Here is a 19,669-nt window from a genome sequence, read left to right as displayed (position 1 = left end):
AGTTTAAGTCCTGATTTTGCTGATTGCTATGTGTCCATTGGCTAATCATTTCCCCTCCCTCTGAACCTGTTTCCTTCCCTGTAAAATAGGGATAAATATGTATTTACCTCACAGGCTTTGATACTAGCATGTGCTTTCTAAATCTGAAAATGTTACTCAAATTAATTACTGTTAAAGACCTTTTATGAAAGATCTAGCTGGAGTGTATCCAGAAGAAAGTGACTATGATGATTAGACTTGAGTCAACAAGCATTTATTAAACACCTACCATCTACCAGGCACTGTGCTAAGCACTGGGGATACAGAGAAAGGCAAAAGTCAGTCAATAAATATTTGTTAAGCACCTATGTGCCAGGTACTGTGAAAGTCTTTGCTCTCAAGGATCTCACAGTCTAATGGGGGAGACAATGTGAAAATAACTGTGTATAAACAAGTTATATACAGGGAAAATTGGGGAAAAAATCAACAGAGAAAAGACACTACATTAAGGGAGATCAGGACAGACTTTCTGTAGAAGGTGAAGTTTTAGTTGGGACTTCAGGGAAGCCAGGAGATGAAGATAAGGAAGGAGAGAACTGAGGTTATGGAATTCTCTGCACATCCACTGAAAATAGGAATTGGGAAGAGTGTCTCCTTTGAGGAGCAGCAAGGCCACTCTTATTAGGTCAAAGAGTTTATGAAGGACTTTATGTTTGATACTGGACATAATTGAGAGCCACTGAAGATGGCTGGAAAACCTGCCATTTGCAGATTAGCTGAAGGATAGGGATAATTAAACCTGCAGAATGGAAAACTCAGGTTCATGATAACTTTCTTCAAGTAGCTGAAGGACTGTCACATGGAAGAGGAATTGATTGCTTATTCTATTTGGCCTCAGAGAATGAAAGTCGTAGCAGTGTGTGGATGCTGCAGAGAGCCAGATTTTGGCTCACTATAAGGAAAAATTTTCTTAAGACTTAGAGCTATTGCTGGGTGTGATGGTGAATGCCTATGATACCTGCTACTGGGGAGGCTGAGGCTGGCAGATCCTTTGAGCTTGAGAGTTCTGAGTTGAAGTAGGGCTAAGCCAACTGAATGTCTGCACTAAATTTGGTACCAATATGTCACTAGTCTCCTGGGAGATGGGGGCCTCTAGGCTGCCTAAGGAGGGGCCCCGGTTAGAAATGGAGCAGGTCAAAGTTTTTCATGCAGATCAGAGATCAGTACTGGGAACAGGTCAGAGAGTGGACTCTGTATTTCCAGCCTGGGTGAGACAGGGAGAACCAGTTTCAAAAAACAAAAATAACCCCCACCCCAAATAAGAGCTGTCCCAAAATACAAAAGGATGCTTTGGGAGGTAGGGAGTACCTTCTCATTGGAAGTAATCAAGCAGCGACTCTTAGAGACCAGTTTTTGGTGATGTTACAGAAGGATTTCTCATTCAGTTCTTGGTCAGACTAGCTGGGCTAGCTTTTTGCTGATTTTTTTGAGACTCACTCTCATTCTCACCAGCCCTTTAATTCACCAGTAGGTTTCTCTTGCTGATTTCTTGCTTTAAGAGGGGTTTTCCAGATGTTAGTACTATTCCTCTTTGCTTCGGGATATTCAACCTTACTAAACTTTTGGAGAAGGACCAAAACCAAAACAAGATTGAGTGGTGGGCTTCTTTGTGCCAGAGTGAGAGAAGACCTGTTGTTCTGGACTTGGAAGCCAGGTTGCCTAGGTCCTAGTCAAAATTCTGTCATGAAGTAGCTCTGATTTTCAGAAAGTGAGAAACCTCCCTCTGCCTTGATTTCTTCACTTATAGAACTGAGGAACTGAACTAAGTCTCTTTCAGCTCTCATTCCTGTCCTAATTGAGCATAGTTTGTGAGTTTATGGAAAAAATATCTTTAAATTTGGCTGTTTTAGCAGAGTAACAATATAATAAGGGAAGGAGGAAAGCATAGAACTGGATAATCTCAGAGGTGGAATTGACCTTAGACATAACGCTAGTCTAACCTTTTCTTTTGATTGATGAAGTAACTAGGCCCAGCCATGAAAGGTGACTTGTTCAAGGTCGCTTAGCTGCTCACTCACGCATTCTTTGTGCACAAAAAGTTTCTGCCTCCTGCTGTTTTGAGACAATCTGTGGACTCTGGGTGGCAATCAGGGTAATGAGAACAGAAAAGTTTTTAGCTAGCTTTGAAGTAAAATTCTCCTTTTGTAAGCAACTCAGTAAATTAGGAAGGATCCCAGAAATTTCCATTTTCACTGCACAAAGATTAGAAAAGGAGTAAAGATTTTGGTATTAACTTGAGTATGATACCAGCAACTGGCGGCTGATGGGGCAGATGTGCTTTGGAGGAGCCAGGTATGGTAGCTTGTTTGTATTTGATCTTGTGGCAGTAGATGGGTCAGAATGCCACTGAGTGTGACTATAAAGGAATTGAGAAGGTGGTAAATCAAGCAAGGGTTGTGGCCTTAGAGACAGGAATCTTTCAATTCATTCAGTACCCAGGCCTGTTAACAACTTAAACTCCTTAGGCAGTTGCACAGAGGAAGTAGTATCTTTCTTAATTGCCTGCTAAACAGGCTCCTGCAATGGGCAATAAGGGACAGTTGGTAATAACTGATGCTTTTTTCTTTTAGAATAATGCTTTATGTCTCAGGCTTGCCCATTTGACAACTGTTTGGGCTTCCTGCCATTAACCCCCATGGCTCCTCAGGAGGAAGATTATCTCCCTACAGCAGCATACCAGTGACTAAAGCTGAGTGCCTTTTAGTGGCCTATAAAACCAAGGCTGGGTTATATCTTAGGGAAGCAGTGATTTTTTTACTTCTCATTTTGAACTGAGTTTTGTTGTGTGATTTGACAAAGGGTCCTGCTTGAGGAACTTTGTAAGAGAAAAAGTCACAGAATTAAAAGCCAGGTGTCTGCTCAAGCTTTGTCCTGCCTATAGCACTGAAAGCAAGGCCTAGAGGGAGAAATGAAAATCTTATAAAAATTCTTCCTACCTGGGTCTGGAGTCAGAGGATGTGGCTTTGGATCCCAGATCTGCTATTTACTGTCTGGGTGACTGTGAGTGGTCCTTTTACCTCTCTAGAGGATGGGAGTAGATGACCTCTAAGGTCCCTTCTAGCTCTAAATCCTATTAACTGATAATTTTATATTGGAGAAAAGAATTCTCCATTCATCCTCCTTGGTGGTGGTGGTTGTAGTAGGGGAGCAAGGCTTTTTACTCTGAAGGTGAAAAAGAGACTGGCAAGGAGGTTTTGAAGTTCTCTGGTTCTTTGACAAACAGCCTCTGGACTCTGTTCTTCAGATGGTGAGAGTTCACTTGGAGGGAATTTTTTGAGTCACTTTGTGAGTGATAATGAAATGTACTATAAATACAAACTCTTGGAAAATAGGGTTTGTTTTATTCTTTGTATTTGTACCCCCAGAGTCTGGCCCGCAGTAGGCACTTTAAAAAAATGCTTGTTGGTTGATTGATTTTTAACTTGCTAATCCTCTTTTGTGATTCTTAGGTCATCATGAGGATTATTATCCTAGCCTACAGTCTCTCATGTTTCTTATGCCTACTTTTCAAAAAAAATTAGTGGTTTGGTAAGGTCTCATTGCTTCCATTTTGTATTTTACTCTCATTGTCATTAGAATTATTTGCTGATATTCTTGGAATGAGGTCCCAGTGTTCCAATAACACCGCTAGTTTATAATGTGTAATTATGTGTCTTCCTGTTGTTTAATTTCTGCTTTTGTTGTTGAGTTCTTTCAGTTGTTTCTGACTCTTTGTAACCCCATTTGGGGTTTTCTTGGCAAAGATACTGGAATGGTTTTACATTTCCTTCTCCAGCTCACTTTTTTTTTTACAAATGAAGAAACTGAGGCAAACAGGGTTAAGTGACTTGTTTAGTGTTACACAGCTAGTACGAGTCAGAAGCCAGGTCTGAACTCAGGAAGATGAATCTTTCTGTCTCCAGATCCAGCACTCTATCCATTGTGCCACTAATATAACCCAAAATGTTTTCTAGATCAGAGCTGCCAAACCCATGCCCAGCAAAACTCTGGCTTGCGGAGGGAACCAGATTAAAATGTAATTGGGAAGTGTTTAACAAAATAAATAAAATACGGTACAACATAGATCATGTTAATTTGTGGTTTTCTAAGTCAAAATGTAGCTTTACAGGGAATGGTTTCTCTTTGAGTTTGACACTGCTGCTCAGACTCTAATCTACCAGAAACAAATTCTTTCTTCCTATAAATATACCACCAAGTTCATCCATTTACCCACTATGGCAAGAATGACATAGGAACTATTTAATATTGTGGTATGGGAGTGGTCTTCCTTTTTCACCTGTCCAATGAAAAGCCAAAAATCTTTTGTCAAGACTTTTATAATTCAATTCAATTGAACATTTAGTGTTTCCATGAAAGGCTCTGCACTAGGTACTCAAGATTTAGAGATGAAAATGAAACAATTATTGTTCTTGGTCAGTCAACAAATATTTATTTATTAAATGCCTGTTATGTGCCAGGCATTGTGCTAGGCACTGGCATATTGAATTTACATTCTACTAGGGACAAGGTAGGGTGCAGTATATACACAGATAAGCCTATTCTAGTTAATTTGAGGAAGGAGAGAGCATGATCAGGAAAGTTTTGTATAGAATTCAGCAATTTGCCTGAGATATGAAGAAAGCTAGGAAATAGGGTCAAAATGTCATCATGGAGGAATGAAAAAAAGCTATTGACACTTCCTCTAGCAACAAATAGCCACCCAACTGTTTCTTCTCATGAATCAAATACATTTTTGCTATCTTTTATACAAGTACAAGCAACAGTGTGGCATGGGAGAGAGGGCACAGAATTTGGAGTCAAAAAACCTGCATTCAAATCCTGATTTTGCCACTCCCTAGCTATTTGGGCAAAGGTTTCAGGTTTCTGGGCCTTAGTCTTTTTATCTGTAAAGTAGGAATAATACTATGTTATTTCACTACATTATTGGGAGTAATGTGCCTTGTAGAGTGTACATTTCTTGAACACAAGGACTGTCTAGTTTTTATCATTGCATTCCTGGCCCCCCTGGTGGGGAGAAAAATCACTTGAGCCAAATCAAATTAGGAAATGACAAAATGCTGTAATATGTGATAAGGAGGATTTTGAAGATGAAGGGCCTTGACTATATTGGGTTGGTGGATTGGTTTTGGTCAAGAAAAAAAACAACTTGATTCAGTGCTTAAAAATGAAGTAAATAACACTGAAGAAGATTGAGTTCAAAGTTGCCACTATAGGGTGACTGAAATTTTTTGCTTATAGCATCTTCAAAGATAATTTGCTAAGACACAGAGTGGATATGGTGACTATCTTCAAAGGGATTCATTCATTCATTTACGCTGATGAATTACAGATAATATATGTATTGAGATTGGAAGCAAGTTAACATATATCTATTTTTTGAACTTAGTTGAAGTAATGCAAAATCATTACTATTGCTAGAGATTTAGTATTGGTTAGAGTGCTGAAGATAGAATCAGGAATCTTTGCATTCAAATCATGCCTCTAACACATAATGTTAGCTGTGTGACTGTGGGCAAGTCATTCAGTCTCTCTGAGGCTTTGGCATTAAAGACTGTCTACTAAGTTATAGGTGGGTTGCAATCTGTGTGGTGGAGGTATTTCCCAACTGATTCTTTACACAGATTCTTTATGTATTGACATTATTTTTGCTAATGACAGCACATTTCCATAATGCTTTAAGGTTTTAAAAACAATTAGTTGGTGTAGTGGATAGAGTGCTGGGCTTAGAGTCAGGGAGATCTGAGTTCAAAGTCTGCCTTGACCTTGGGCAAATCACTTAATCTCTGCCTCAGTTTCTTCAACTGGAAAATGGGGATAATCATAACATCCAGTATCTAATGGTGTCTAGTTTTGAGAATCAAATGAGACATTTTAAAAGTACTTTGCACTGTTCTGGCACATTACAGGCACTTATTAAATGATTGTTTTCTTCCACCTTTCCTTTCTTGCAAATATAAGATCATAAGTTTAGAGCTGGATAAGAATCATAGAGAGCAAGTAGTCCAATGCCCACATTTTCAGATGAGAAAATTAGTGTCCAGAGAAATTAAATAATTTACCTAATATGTCTCACAGGGAGTAAATAGGTGAGTCTTGAACTCATGTCTCTTGCCTCTTGATTCAGTGTTTTTTTCCCTATGTCATGTTGACTCCACAATTCAGCCTGTTAACTTTGTATCTTAAAGTTAGTATCCCTGGTTTTTAAATTCTTGGTGTTTTTTTTTTTTAGCATATAGCATTAAAACAACAAATAAAACACCTCACTTAGTTGTTTTTGATCCCTAAACAAGTCTTTATATATCTGGGCAAGTTCTACCTGATAATCTGTTCACCTGGTTGGTCTCTCTCTCTCTCTCTCTCTCTCTCTCTCTCTCTCTCTCTCTCTCTCTCTCTCTCTCTCTCTCTCTCTCTCTCGCTGTCTCTCTCTCTGTTTCTCTCCACACACACACACACACACACACACACACACACACACACACGTTAGTTTTATGCACATAAATTGTAGACAATATACAAATTCAAACATACAGTTATTTCATTGGCTGCTTTGTTCACAACCACTCTAGATTTGGAGTCTGAAAGACATAGGTTAGACTCTTATCTCTGAAACTTTCTAGTTGTGTCACTATGGGCATCTTAGAAGGATAGTGTTTCATTTATTAAGTGAGAATAATTATATTTGTACTTGAGAGGCAGTATGACAAAGTAGATATAGACAATCTCAACAGCCAGGAAGGCTTGGGGTTCAAGTCTTGCCTCTGACATATACTAGCTGTGTGAACCTGAGCAAGTCACATTTCCTCTATGTGCCCCATGCAACTCTGTAAGCTTATAAATTACAGTCAGATTTGTATTGGTGGTGGACATTTGCTCATTTGAAGCTTCCTTCGTTGATGAAATCATACACAAAGTACCTATTTAATAGAGTTGTTACTGCTTAATGTCGATTCTTCAAGGATATGTGATTTGCTTGGTATGAGTTCTTCCTTCTCTGAGACAGTTGTAATTCTTCCATGATTTGTGTGCAATCTTTAGGAGTTCCTGTGGCTGAAAAATTCATCTCTCTGTGGCCAACCAGATAAGAGAGGTATTGGGTGGTGGACATATAAGTGTTCATTAGGCTTGTATCCCAAATCTTTCTAGCTTACTAGAACCTATCAACACTTGTGCCCAATTGACATTGTCTCTGAGAATCCCATATTACTTCCATGCCACAATATGATATTAGTGGACTCATAATCTCTCAACTACACAGATAGATCTGTGCTCTCATCTACATGAATATTCCCTCCAGTGATGCAGCTTATAGCCCACCTATGTCTGGACATACTGTGGCACTCCAATCCATGTTCTTCCAGAAGGCTACTGCAGGGGTTACATTCAATGTACCAGAGGGCTCCCTCAATCTTTCAACATTGCACAGGTGTGAATATAGTGCAGGGTTGTTTGTTGATCCTTCTTTGCTCTTGATACATTACTAGCTCTTGTCCCTCTTCCCTCTTCCCCTTTCTTTTCCTTCTCCCCTCCTCACTTCTTCCTCCTCCTCCTTTCTTTCTTCTTCTTTTCCTTATCTCACCCAGGCTGGAAGTGCTGCCACCACTCATGGACCTCATCCCACTGCTGACTGGCATGGGAACATGTCTAACCTGTACTTATTTGCCCTTCTTTATGCAGTCTGGGATTCTTCCCTCTTGCCTGGACCTCTGCTCCTTGGGGTGCACCATGTTGGGGCTGGGCTTAGTGTAGATCCACATTTGGCTTTAGCCATACTGTAGCTTAGAACTCCTTGAATATCAAGCAATGCACTAGCTTCGGCCCAATTATTTAATAACCCTTAGTCATTTAGCAATACCAGAAGAATGTTGTTACAAAGTAGATGAATCTTTACTTTAGGGAGAAACTTGGGGTCATTAAATAGTTTTGCAGTTTCCTAAAGGCAATTCAACTTCTTTTGCTTAAATTCTGGATGCAATTCATTCTTCATTTGCAGTGTTGATATTAATAAATGAACTCTATGCTTCCCTCCCCCTCCCCCCTTAATCAATTGCATATTTTACTGTGGATAATAGGCATTCCATATCCACTTTTTTGGATATGGTAAGATAGCTCCAACTCTTTAGAGACATTATGAATTTCATTTAGGTTCTGTAGTATCCTAGGGCTTGATTTGATCAGCCTAGTGTCACCTAGAGCTGAGTGGCACACATCTACAATTAATGCTAACAGGCATGCCGATGCTAGTGAAAGTTCTGAGCTTCAGTAGGCTAAGCTGATTGGGTGGCCATACTAATTTAGGCATTAATATGGTGAGCCCTAGGGAGTGAAGGACACCTGGCTGCCTAAGGAGGGATGAATCAGCAAGGGCATTGAGTTCCGGTATTCTCTACGTCTTTAACTCAATTATGCAATTAAGTAAAGATGTGATTTGTTGTTTGCAAAAAAGCCTGCTTTTTCTCCTTCCCATTCTGTCATCAAGGATGCCATGTGTATATGTGTGTGTGTATAGATTATACTTACAAACATTTTTATAGATGGAAAGTAGATATATAGTTTGGTAGCTATGTCTCTGTTGCTTTAAAAAATGTTTGAAGTTTTCCCCATGCCTTTTGTTATCTTTTCCTCTTCGTCCAGTGCCTTGAGAATAAATCTTTGAAAATCCTTAAATTTGTGTCATTTCTAGGACAAAACCTCCTCGGTTTATGTTTGGCCTTGTTTATCTTTTCTACATTTTAGTTTTCTTCACTGCTATTTTTACTTTTTCTGGTACATTGGGTACCATGATATAAGAGTTCCCATGTAGCAGCTCCATTGAACTTGATAGGGGGAAAAAACCAAACTTGTTGAAAAAAATCTTGGTAGATCTTTTCCATGTTTCTTCAGTTTTTCTTCTTGTTTCACCCTTTCATGCCCTTTGGATGACTTTGCTTAGTTGGATCTCTTGACAGTCTTTGTTTAAATTAGCTTTCCCTTCCATTTCTTCTTGCTGTTTTATGAAGCAGTATTAGTATACTGCTCACAATCTTCCACTGTCTTTTGAGATTTTATAAATTTATATTCTAAAACACAGTTGTCTTTGGTTGCCATGTTTCTTTACTTGGTAAGTCAGTAAAGTAAGTGCTAAGTGAGGTAGTCTCTAGGCCTTTTAAAAATCTTATTATGATAATTTATTCATATCAGCTTAATTATCACACAAAATTATTATAATCAGTGTTGACATCTTTTGCTCCATCTACTTCCCATTTTTTGTGTCAATTTTATTTTTTAAAAATACGTCAAGTTGGAGTTGTCTTAATTGGATCCCCTTCTTTTTCTCATTTTTATTCTAGCCTTGTATTAATTTTGATTTTCATTCTAACCATGGTTCTACTATACATAGGCAGCTGATTCTGGAATGACTCCCACATCAACAATGAATCTTCTCCTGTCTCCTAAAATATAATCAACAACATTTGTTGTGATGTTTTTCATTTCTTACCATGTCCAGTGCTTCCGGTTGTTTTGTTGAAGAGAAAATATCATAATGTCCAGGTGTTAAGCTTCAGTGTAGTCTATAAGACTTTAGTCTTCCTCATTCCATCATGCTGAATCACATTTTCCTACACATTTTTGCTCATCTCCCTATCCTCACTTTTGCATTGAAGTTTAAAAAAACCCACAATATATGTTGACTTAATTTGGAGGATCTTATCCATTTTTAATAGAATTTCTCAACTTTTCATCTGCTGCAATGGATATGGATATAATTACTTCCTGTGATTACTTTCATGGTGGTCTTTTTGCCGATACTTGTCATGAGCATTACAATGTGAGATGAGCTCTAATGTCTCAAGAAATAATGTTTCTTGTTGCTTTGGGATGCATAATAATACCTACTCCACCAATTTCCTCTCCAAGGAGAGTCTGTGAGTCATCAATTCATTTAGCTGCAATTTTCTTCTATCTTCTGGTTTCAGTTATATGGCAAATATCAAAATTGATACAATTCATTTCTTCCAGGAGTATTTCTATTTGTTGGTCATCAGCCCAGGATTTCACACTTAGAGTACCAACAACTAAACTTATAATCTTCAAACCATGTTATTCTTTGTACTCTTACTCCCATTTCTAACATTTAAAAAAACTTTTTGTTACCATTACTGCAGAAGTGGAAGGGGGCTTCATGTGTGTAAGAATCATTTTATATTTTTCTTTGTTTAATGGGTTTCAGAGGCCAAAATGATCAGTCATCAAATTATCATTTTACTTAATCATTCAGTCATCAAATATTTATTAAGCACCTACTATATGGGGCTAGGTTCTGGGGATACAAGTACAAAGATGAAACAAACCTTGCTCACAATGAGATTATAACCTAATGGGTTCTGAGCCTCTCCATATTTAGTAAAGCTAGTCGAAAGAAGACAGTCTGCTTTAGAACCCACTGTCACCTTTACACTGCAATGAAGCATTGGAATAGGATTTAGAGTAGTAGTGGTAGCCAAGTTAATTTGTATATTTATTTGATTCAGTCTTTATATTCACCCTTGGGATTTACTAACCACAAAAGTTAGCACCTTGTCTTTCATTTTCTTCGGAATCAGATCCATGATTCTTGCCTTCATGAAGCTTAGAATAATAAAAGCTGACCTTTCTGACTCATGTAGTCAATGAGACAAAGCTACTAGGGCCAGGGGCTCAGCTTTTATCTTCATATAGGTCTTCAAAGGTTCATGGCATCCAGATCTATTAGGAAGCTCTTTGATATCATCCATCCCAATCTCACATTTTATAGAGGAGAAAGAAAGTCAAGGCCTGAAGTGGTGAAGTGATTCTCCTAAGGTGACACATGTACTAAATATAGGTTGGATTTGAATCCGGGCCCTTTGACTTCAACTTTTTTCTATTATACCATGTTGTCAGTTAATTTCCATGGAGTAATACCATTAGATTGCCACAAGGATACTGGTAGCTCCTCTCACTAACAAATTACTTATCACAAAAGGAGAGAGTGGGATGGTCCAGGGGTAGGGAACTTGCAGCCTCGAGGGTACATGTGGCCTTCTGGGTCCTCAAGTGAGGCCCATTGATTGAATCCAAATGCCTGCACTTGAGGACCTAGAGGGCCACATGTGCCCTCAAGGCTGCAGGTTCCACACCACTGGTATAGGACAACTGATCCCCACTGAGTTGCTGAAACAGCAACTCAGAATACCTGCTCACTTGATAATGGGACATGAAGATGGAGGAACTTATACTATTGTTAGATATAGCCATTCAGTCTGCTACAGAGTCCTGCACAGGGGGCAAGAGAGTAATGCCATCATACTGGTTTATAGTCACTTGCAGCTAACAAGAGGAGCTGTTAGGTCAGATATTAGCTAAATGGAGTGAAGGAGGAAGAAAGCCAAAAGGCTAACTACTGAGTTGAGAGAAGTCGGGCTTTATATTTTTATGCCTCCCTGAGATGCAAGGTTGGGAGAAAACTGGCTTCCTGCTACATGAAAGAACCTTAGTAATAAACCAAAGCTATTCTTACCAAACAAGGAGGGCAGCCAGACTGCTACAAATGGCTGTTTCCACAGCTATGGAACCTGAAAGAAGCTACTTGAGAAGGCAGCCATTTAAAATACGATTATGGGGCTGGAAGAGACTTTAAGACAGAATACTGGAGCTCAAGGGGACCCAAGATACCATCAAGGACAACCCTTTCATTTTACAGGCAAGGAAATTGTATCTAAGAGAGATTAAGTGACTTGTTGAAGGTTGAACAGTTAGAGTCAGAAACAGGTCTGGACTCCTGGGCCAGGATATTTTCCACTCTGCCATGTTAAGGCTAAAGAGAATGGATAATAGATAATATAGAAGTGGACAAATGCTACCCTCAACCAAAACTGAAGCAAGGATTAAATGAAATGAAGTAGTAAATTCAGCCTTGTAAGAATGACTAAAATATAGGACAACTACTAGGTATAGGTGAGGCAAATATGGTGTAGGAGTATAGGAGAGATTTTCTTTAATGGAGGAGGGTCTTAACAGAATTCACTTTTGAAGAAACATTTGTGCTGGTGGCACCATTTGGAATAGTCACCCAAGAGCCTCATGGGAAATTATTCTTACTGAAAGCTTTGTTCATTCCAAGATTTTAGGATGTGATGGGAAGGGCAGAGGAAAATGCCTCAAAAAAATAACAGTGATGATAATAAATATTTAATAATTTTTAAGCTGTGATTTTCTTTTGGAGAGATGAAAATAAGTCACCTGTGCCATTTCCATCCTCCTATTTCTAAATTATTGCCTTATATGTAAAGTTGGCACTCTGGCTGCTTTTAAGAGGCAGCATGACAGAATGAATAGAGTCCTAGGTTTGAAATCAGGAAGATTAGTGACCAAATCCCAGCCTGTGGCCCCAGTTAGTGAAATGCTTAGTTTTCTCATCTGCAAAATGAAGATAATCCCTATAGTACTCAGTTCTTGGGATTGTTATGATACTCAAATGAAATAATATGTGAAATGCTTTAAGGTTTAAGGCAAACCCTAGAGCATTATATTAATGTCATCATTACTATTAGCTTCATGATTCAGAGATTTTGTCTCTGCTAAACTTATCTTTTCTAGTGCCCATAACCGTGCTTTGCACATAATAAGTATCTAATGCATGTTTGTAAAATTGAATTAAATTTAATCTTTTCAGGTCATTTATAGAACTAGAATATGAAGGGACCTCAGAGGCCCTCTAGTTTAACTCCCTTATTTTATAGATGAGGAAAATGAGACCTGGAGAAGTTGAGATGCTCAGGATCATACAGGTAGTAAATGTGAGAGGTGGGGTTTAAACCCAGGTCCTCCATGTCTCTGAGCTAGTGCTCTTTCTTGTCTGTCTGGAGATGTCTGGAGCATTAGTGTTGTGCTTATTACTTCTAAACACCAGAAATTCTGTTTGCCATGCAAAGAATTTGTTTGAGAAGTTAAAGTGAATCCATTTTAAAACTTGGTATTTCAGATTGGATGGTTATAATCATTTGGCAGATTTATAATCAACCCCCATGGCAGATTTATAAACAAACTGGCAGAGTTAGCAGTTTTACCTCCTGTTTCCAATCTATTTAGTGTCGTTTTCTCCAAAAGAACAGCTTTTCCTGGCAAAAAAGCCCTTACTGGAGAAGATTGATTGTTCAATGGCCTCTTCCTAATCCCTCCCTAAATATTTACAGTGCAGAGGAGACAAGTAGTTTCCCTCCTGTGGTGGGTTTCCACTATCAACTTCTGATCTACAAAGAGAGCTCCTTAATGGTCAGCATTTCCCCTCCCCCATTGTTGTTTTATGGCTCTGTGCTGCATGGTGAACTCTTTTAAGACAGAATTTTACTCAGACCCCATCTTCTCCAAGGACAGAGCTAGGTGGTGGGTTGGCTGTTAGCAGATGCGGTTGTCAGCTGCCGCCCATGCAAATGATTGGTAGCACCCTTGGCCTTGCTCTTCTGTGTCATATCCTTGAATCTTTTAAACACTCAGGGTCAGATTCAAATTCAACCAGCTCTGTAGGAGGCTTCCCACTTATTGTCATGGATGACACTGTACTATTGTTGTGAATATTCAGTTTGGAGGGTATTGAATAAATGGATATGTTCACTCCAGCACAGTCTGAAGTTCAGTGGAGTCTGAAGACCTGGCTTTTATCCTAGACCTGATGCTTGCTGGGCAAGGCTCTCACGTTTCCTAAGATGCACATTCTTCATTTGTAAAATGGGGATTTTGTTGCTTGTGCATCTTGTCTCATAAATCCTTTGTAAACCTCAAACTTGCTACCACAAGACTGAAACTGCTTATCTCCTAGGGTGATTTTGTGGTAACAAATAGTTAAAAATTAAAGTACTATTTAAATGTTGAGCTTCTATTATTACTATTGAAAATAATACCAAATCTCTGTGTATGGTAACAATAATAGATCATATTCACGAAGTGCTTTCAAATTTGCAAAGGGACTCATATCTTATTTGATATGATTTTTACAACAACCCTCTAAGGCTGGTGCTGTTGTGATCCCCACTTTACAGATGAGGAAACAGACTGAGAGAGGTTAAATGACTTGCCTAGGGTCATATAGCTAGTAAGTGTCTAACTTGTATCTTCCAGATTGTAAACCAAGTGCTTTGGTTTTCAGCTGTAGCCTGGGCAAATGATTGGTAGCACCCTTGGCTTGTTTTCTGTCATATTCTTGAATCTTTTGCAAACTTAGAGTCAGATTCAAATTCAACCAGCTCTGGAGGAGGCTTCCCAGATACTTTCATCTGAATTCTTGAAACAATACAATTGTTAGAATAAAAATGAAATTCTGCACTTTGCATTCCAATTAGATTTCCTATAAACAGATGGATTTGATTTTTTCTGATAGCTGAGTATTAGTGCAGAGGAAGTAGAGTCCTGGAAGTTCCACTCATCCTACATATCATTATCCCATGAATACATTGATATTTTTAACTAATGAATTAGGATCTTGGTCAATTTTAAAGAGGCGGCATCAAGAGAATTTAAGAATTACTTAAGGTGGGGGCAGCTAGGTGACACAGTGGGTAGAGCTCTGGCCTTGGAGTCAGGACGATCTGAGTTCAAATCTGACCTCAGACGCTTGACCCTGACTAACTGTGTGACCCTGGGCAAGTTACTTAACCCTGATTGCACCAAAAAAAAGAAAAAGAAAGAAAATGCATCTAAGCTTTCAGTAGGTTTTGATAATGGTGACTTTCTTTTTATTTCTTCATCTTTCTCATGAATAAATGAAATGGAAATTTCTTTTTTGTGTACAACTGGTTTTTTTTTTATACACATCAGCTAGACCTCTGAGATACTCAGTTTAAAAGTAGAGCTTATTGAGATAGCCGTGTTGTCCTTCTCTCCCAAGTCATAGTGACCTTTACAAACTTTTCCTGCGAAGAATGTGATAAAAACAGTTTATATTCTGTGTCCTTTAGTTCCAGCATCTCTTTGGCTCAAAGGAACTTGTGTCCATAAACTAGACAGACCACAGGATGAAGCAAGGTTTTGAGGAAGGTCTTGTTTAAGCATAGTGAATTTAGACAAGGAGACTAAGCAGACCAAAAAGCCAAATGATGAAACTGGGCTTGGAATGTTTTTTTCTTTTTTTTGTGAATAGATCAAAGGCTACTAAGGCTGGAATAAAAGTTAGACAGTGGAATGTAGGAGCTGGTATTGAACTGAGAACATGGGTCCCAGTCTGGGATTTTGGCCTTCATCTAGTCTAGGGGTTCTTAATGTTTTTTGGTGTCATGGATTCCACTGACAATCTAGGGAACCTATGTCCCCTTCTCAGAAAAATATTTTTAAATGCATAAAATAAAATGTAGAGCACTATAAGGGGCACAAATTATATTAAAATATAGTTAAGAAAATATATTTTAAAAACCTAGGTTTACTGATGCCAAGTTAAGAACCCTGATCTGGATTGTTCTTAGGGGCCATGCCATCAACTTATTTCCTTTTAGCGTATTTCTCTCTCTCTTTCTCTCTCTCTCCCTCTCTCGGACATGGCAAGAGCCTCCCCTTTTTTTCTGTTATGTCATATCATTTTATTTTTTTTATTTCCTGAAATTCTGTAAGGTTGGAACTTGGAGACTGTATCTGTCCAACACACATTGGAAATGGAAAGGTGGCTGTGGTAGATTACTTTATTAATTTAAGTAGTGTAGTGATTTGAATGGGATAAAGGCACCTAACTTGGATTCCTCCTTTCTTCCTCAACTTGAACTCAGAAATTATTTTTGAAAGTTAGGACTGTAAAATTTCCATTTTCACTCTGCCAAGTTCGCCTCATCCCTACCTTACTAAAATCAAATAACCTTTTTTCTTCAGCAGATGTGCTTCCTCCTAGTTCCCTCACTAAAACTGATTAATGGCATTTAGAGCTAAAAAGACTTTAGGGATCATTTAGTTTAATCCTTCCATTTTAGAAATGATTTAACTGAGGCTCTGGAAGGTGAAAGAACTTGCCCAAGGTCACCTAGGTTTTAAGTAGCAAATAAGGATTCAAACATGGGTCTATTTTTTTCTTTCTTGTATTCATATTTCTTTTGTTGTCTCCTTTACTTTTTGAACTTTAATTTTTTTTTCAATTATTCAGCATTTATTTTCTCTCTCTCAGACCTCCCACCCCACTGGGGGGAGAAGGAAAGAAAAGGTTTCTAAAAAATTTGCATAGTCAAGCAAAACAAACTCCCACGTTGACCATGCCTTTTGAATTCATCACCTTCCTCTCAGGAAGTGGCTAGCATGTTTCATCATCAATCTTTTGGCATCATAGTTGGCCATTGAACTAATCAGAATCGTTTCAAAGTTTCATCATCACACTGTGGTTTTACTGTTCTTTTCTGTTCTGTTACTGTAGAAATTGTTCTATAAATACAACTCTTCACAGGTGTTCCTGAAAACATATCTTTCATCTCTTCTTATGATACAATAATATTTAATTTGTAGCTTGATCCTGATTAGTGTGAATAGTTACTCCTGTGAATTGGTTTTTTATTCAAATTTGCACTGCATATTTCTACTAGGCCTGACAAAATGATCATATTTTATGTAATTATAACTTTCAATAGTATGAATTTCTTTATGGGATTCATATGTCATAATTTGTTCAGCCATTACACAACTGATGGGCACCCCGTTAATTTTCAGGTTTTTGCCATTACAAAATGTGAATGATATAATTTTTTTTAAACATATAGATCCTTTGTGCTCTCTTTAAAAAAATTCTTTATTGTTTCCCTTTGACTCTAAAACTAGTGTTCTTTCCACTGCCCTTGATAGTTGCGGCATACACATAACTTATAAAGGTGTGTGGGTGGAATTACATCTTTCCCATCTTTAGGAGTTATTGTGAGAATCAATGAGCTCAAATCACATAGTACAGGGTAGATGTTTAATAAATGTTTGAATAGATCATAGATCTGAAAGAATTTGGGGAAAAAGCACTAACAATGAAGTTCCACAGCGAATTTTCATGACTTGCAATCAATGATGGGATGGGGTTTGGGAACTTCAGTAAATTATTTAACATATGCAAAGTATTTTGAGGGAAAAAAATCTTTGCAGTTGGACAACCAAATGTGTGGCTTTTCATGTTGTGTTTCTCTTCCTAGGTTTCTCTGGGAATTGCGTTGGCTGTGGAAAGAAAGGATTCTGTTACTTCACTGAATTTTCCAATCACATCAATCTTAAATTGACCACCCAGCCGAAGAAACAGAAACACTTAAAGTATTATCTGGTTCGGAATGCTCACGGGGCTCTCATGAAAGGCCCTTTAATCTGCTGGAGGGGCTCTGGTTAGTTAGCCCAGTAGGCTTGGCAGGATTTTGCCTTTCACTGACTTTGAGGGGGGTCTGAGTTAATGGCGAAAGGGTCTACCAAAGTAAACAAAGAGCCCCCGGGCCCTGAGGATGGCCTTTATAGTGGGTTTAAATTTTGAGATACTAGGACAATTTGACGTTAATTGCTTCTTCTTGTTAGAGATGACTGCCTTGCAATGGAAGAATTTAACTAGCTTTAAAATTAGATTGGAAGTGATATTAGAGACCATCCCACTCAATCCTTTCATTTTATTGATGAGAACTTGCTTAAAAATCACATAGGAAGTAGAAGACCAGGATTTGAACCCAGAGCTTCTGATTTCAAATCCAGATCTCTTTTCACTTTGGGAGGGGAAACAAGCATTTATTAAGTGCCTACTATGCAACAGGCACCGTGCTAAGTGCTTTGCAAATATTATTTCATTTGATCCTGACAATAATGTTTTTGCCTTTTTTTTTTTTTTAAAAGTAAATTCTCCATGCTTGGAACACTTGATAGATGCTTGTTGACTGACTTAAGCCAGGAATTGAAGGGTAGTTTCCTATGATCCCCTTTCCCTTTCTTCCAAATGTCTAGTTCCCTTATCACTTACCATCCTTCATAGTGACAGTGTGGTCTTTACTTTCATTAGAGAAGTTAAAAACAAACTCTTTGTGGTCCAAGGGTGAGGTTTGTTACTAGTTGTGGTTATCAGACAGGGCTTTGTACAAGAGGTGGCAGTGGAATTGATCTGTAAAGAATGGGTAGGCATTCAGTAGGTGAAGAGCTGGGGAAGGAAGATATTCCATTCATAGTGAATTATGTGAGCAAAGACATGGAGGTGAGAAAGTCTGCCTTCTCTCTCCTTTGTTCCCCACTTTTTCCCCTTACCACGCATGTCACTTGCTAGTCGGGCCAATGTTACACTGGCATTTTCTCTAGCAAATAACATTAATTGCTTGGCCTGATGTGACTGACACCAGATCAGGAAAACTTTCACCTCCACCAGAGATGAATGAAGTCATTGCCTTTATACTAACTTTCTTTCAGTAGAGCTCCGGAGCAGGCAGATGTTGTCAAGCACTTGTTCCAGTTCACTGTTCCAAGCTCCAGAGAGTTCAGCTCCCCCAGCTGCCTTCACAAGCGAGCCGGTTCTAGTAGCACACCCAAATGTTCTGATGGGCACTCAACTGACAGGTAAATGCTTGTAGAAAACCATTTAGAGATGTTAAATCATTTCCACACATTTATTATTGCTTATAGGATGAACTAACATGTATTTCTTTTCTGTGACAGAGTTTCAGTTAAAAAGGAATGATATCTGATTTATAAAGCATAGGATTTTGATGTCTAGATCCATAGCTAGTCATCATTTCAATAATAGCCAGGTAGACAAAAAATTTTTGTTCCTAGGAAGTGGAGGAGGGCAGTATGATCTAGGGGGAAAGAATGCTGGATTTATATTCAGAACACCTGGGTTCAAATTCAGACTTGATATTTAATACCTGAATGACCTCAGGTCTTGCTAAATGACTTGAGGACATCACTTATCCTTTTTGGGGCCTCGGTTTCCTTATCTGTAAAATGAAAGGATTGGACTAGATGGCTTCTGAGGTCTTTTCCAGCTTTCAAGCTATGATCCTATGACTTTTATTTAAATCCCCCTCCAAGTTACAAAGTCCTTCAAATCAAAATTACTTACTCTATCAATTTTGTATATTTTCATGAACTTTAGTGAAAGGGTGGGACTGACTGCTAGACAAGAACCTAGGGAATATAGTGGATTGAGCATAAGACAGAGAGCTAGCTTCATATCTAGAATTGGAACAACCAATATATTCTGTTGGGGTGGGGTAGGGGAGAAGCTGCTCAGTAGAGTTGTTCAGAATTCCCTCCCATTTGTAGCCCTGAGCCTGTAGGATAGAGGTTCTTAACCTTTTTCTGTCATGGACTAAGACACTTACTTAGCTACATGACTTTGGGCAAGTCATCTAACTTTTGTTTGCCCTAGTTTTCTCATCTGTAAAATGGAAAAAAAAAGTAAGAGTATCTACCTCCAGAGTTGTTGTGAGGTTAAAAATGGGGCAATAATTTGTAAAACACTTTGAAAACTTTCAAGTGCTATATGAATGCTGGTTATTATTATTTCTGTTATGATTATTATCCTCTTTGGTAATTTAACAAAAGCCTATGCACCTCTTCTCAGCATAAAGATTTTAAATATGTGGAAAAATACAAAGGATCATAGAGGAAACAGTTATCATGAAATATAGTTATCAAAATATATTAAAAAACCAAGTTCACAGACACC

General features: G+C 38.4%; 1 protein-coding gene across 1 annotated transcript in view; it reads left to right on the top strand.

The window, feature by feature from the left end:
• GREB1 (growth regulating estrogen receptor binding 1) overlaps nucleotides 1-19,669 on the top strand; it is a 139,430-nt gene that overhangs the window by 21,496 nt on the left and 98,265 nt on the right. Inside the window, exons 4-5 of the mRNA XM_020985304.2 lie at nucleotides 17,172-17,354; nucleotides 18,409-18,555. Of these exons, the coding sequence (XP_020840963.1) occupies nucleotides 17,172-17,354; nucleotides 18,409-18,555 (330 nt within the window). The remainder of the gene's footprint in view (nucleotides 1-17,171; nucleotides 17,355-18,408; nucleotides 18,556-19,669) is intronic.

This window comes from Phascolarctos cinereus, unplaced genomic scaffold (genome assembly GCF_003287225.1).
Source record: "Phascolarctos cinereus isolate Bilbo 61053 unplaced genomic scaffold, phaCin_HiC Scaffold_2;HRSCAF=192, whole genome shotgun sequence".
Taxonomy (NCBI): domain Eukaryota; kingdom Metazoa; phylum Chordata; class Mammalia; order Diprotodontia; family Phascolarctidae; genus Phascolarctos; species Phascolarctos cinereus.
This window is presented reverse-complemented; position numbering and strand designations above follow the sequence as displayed.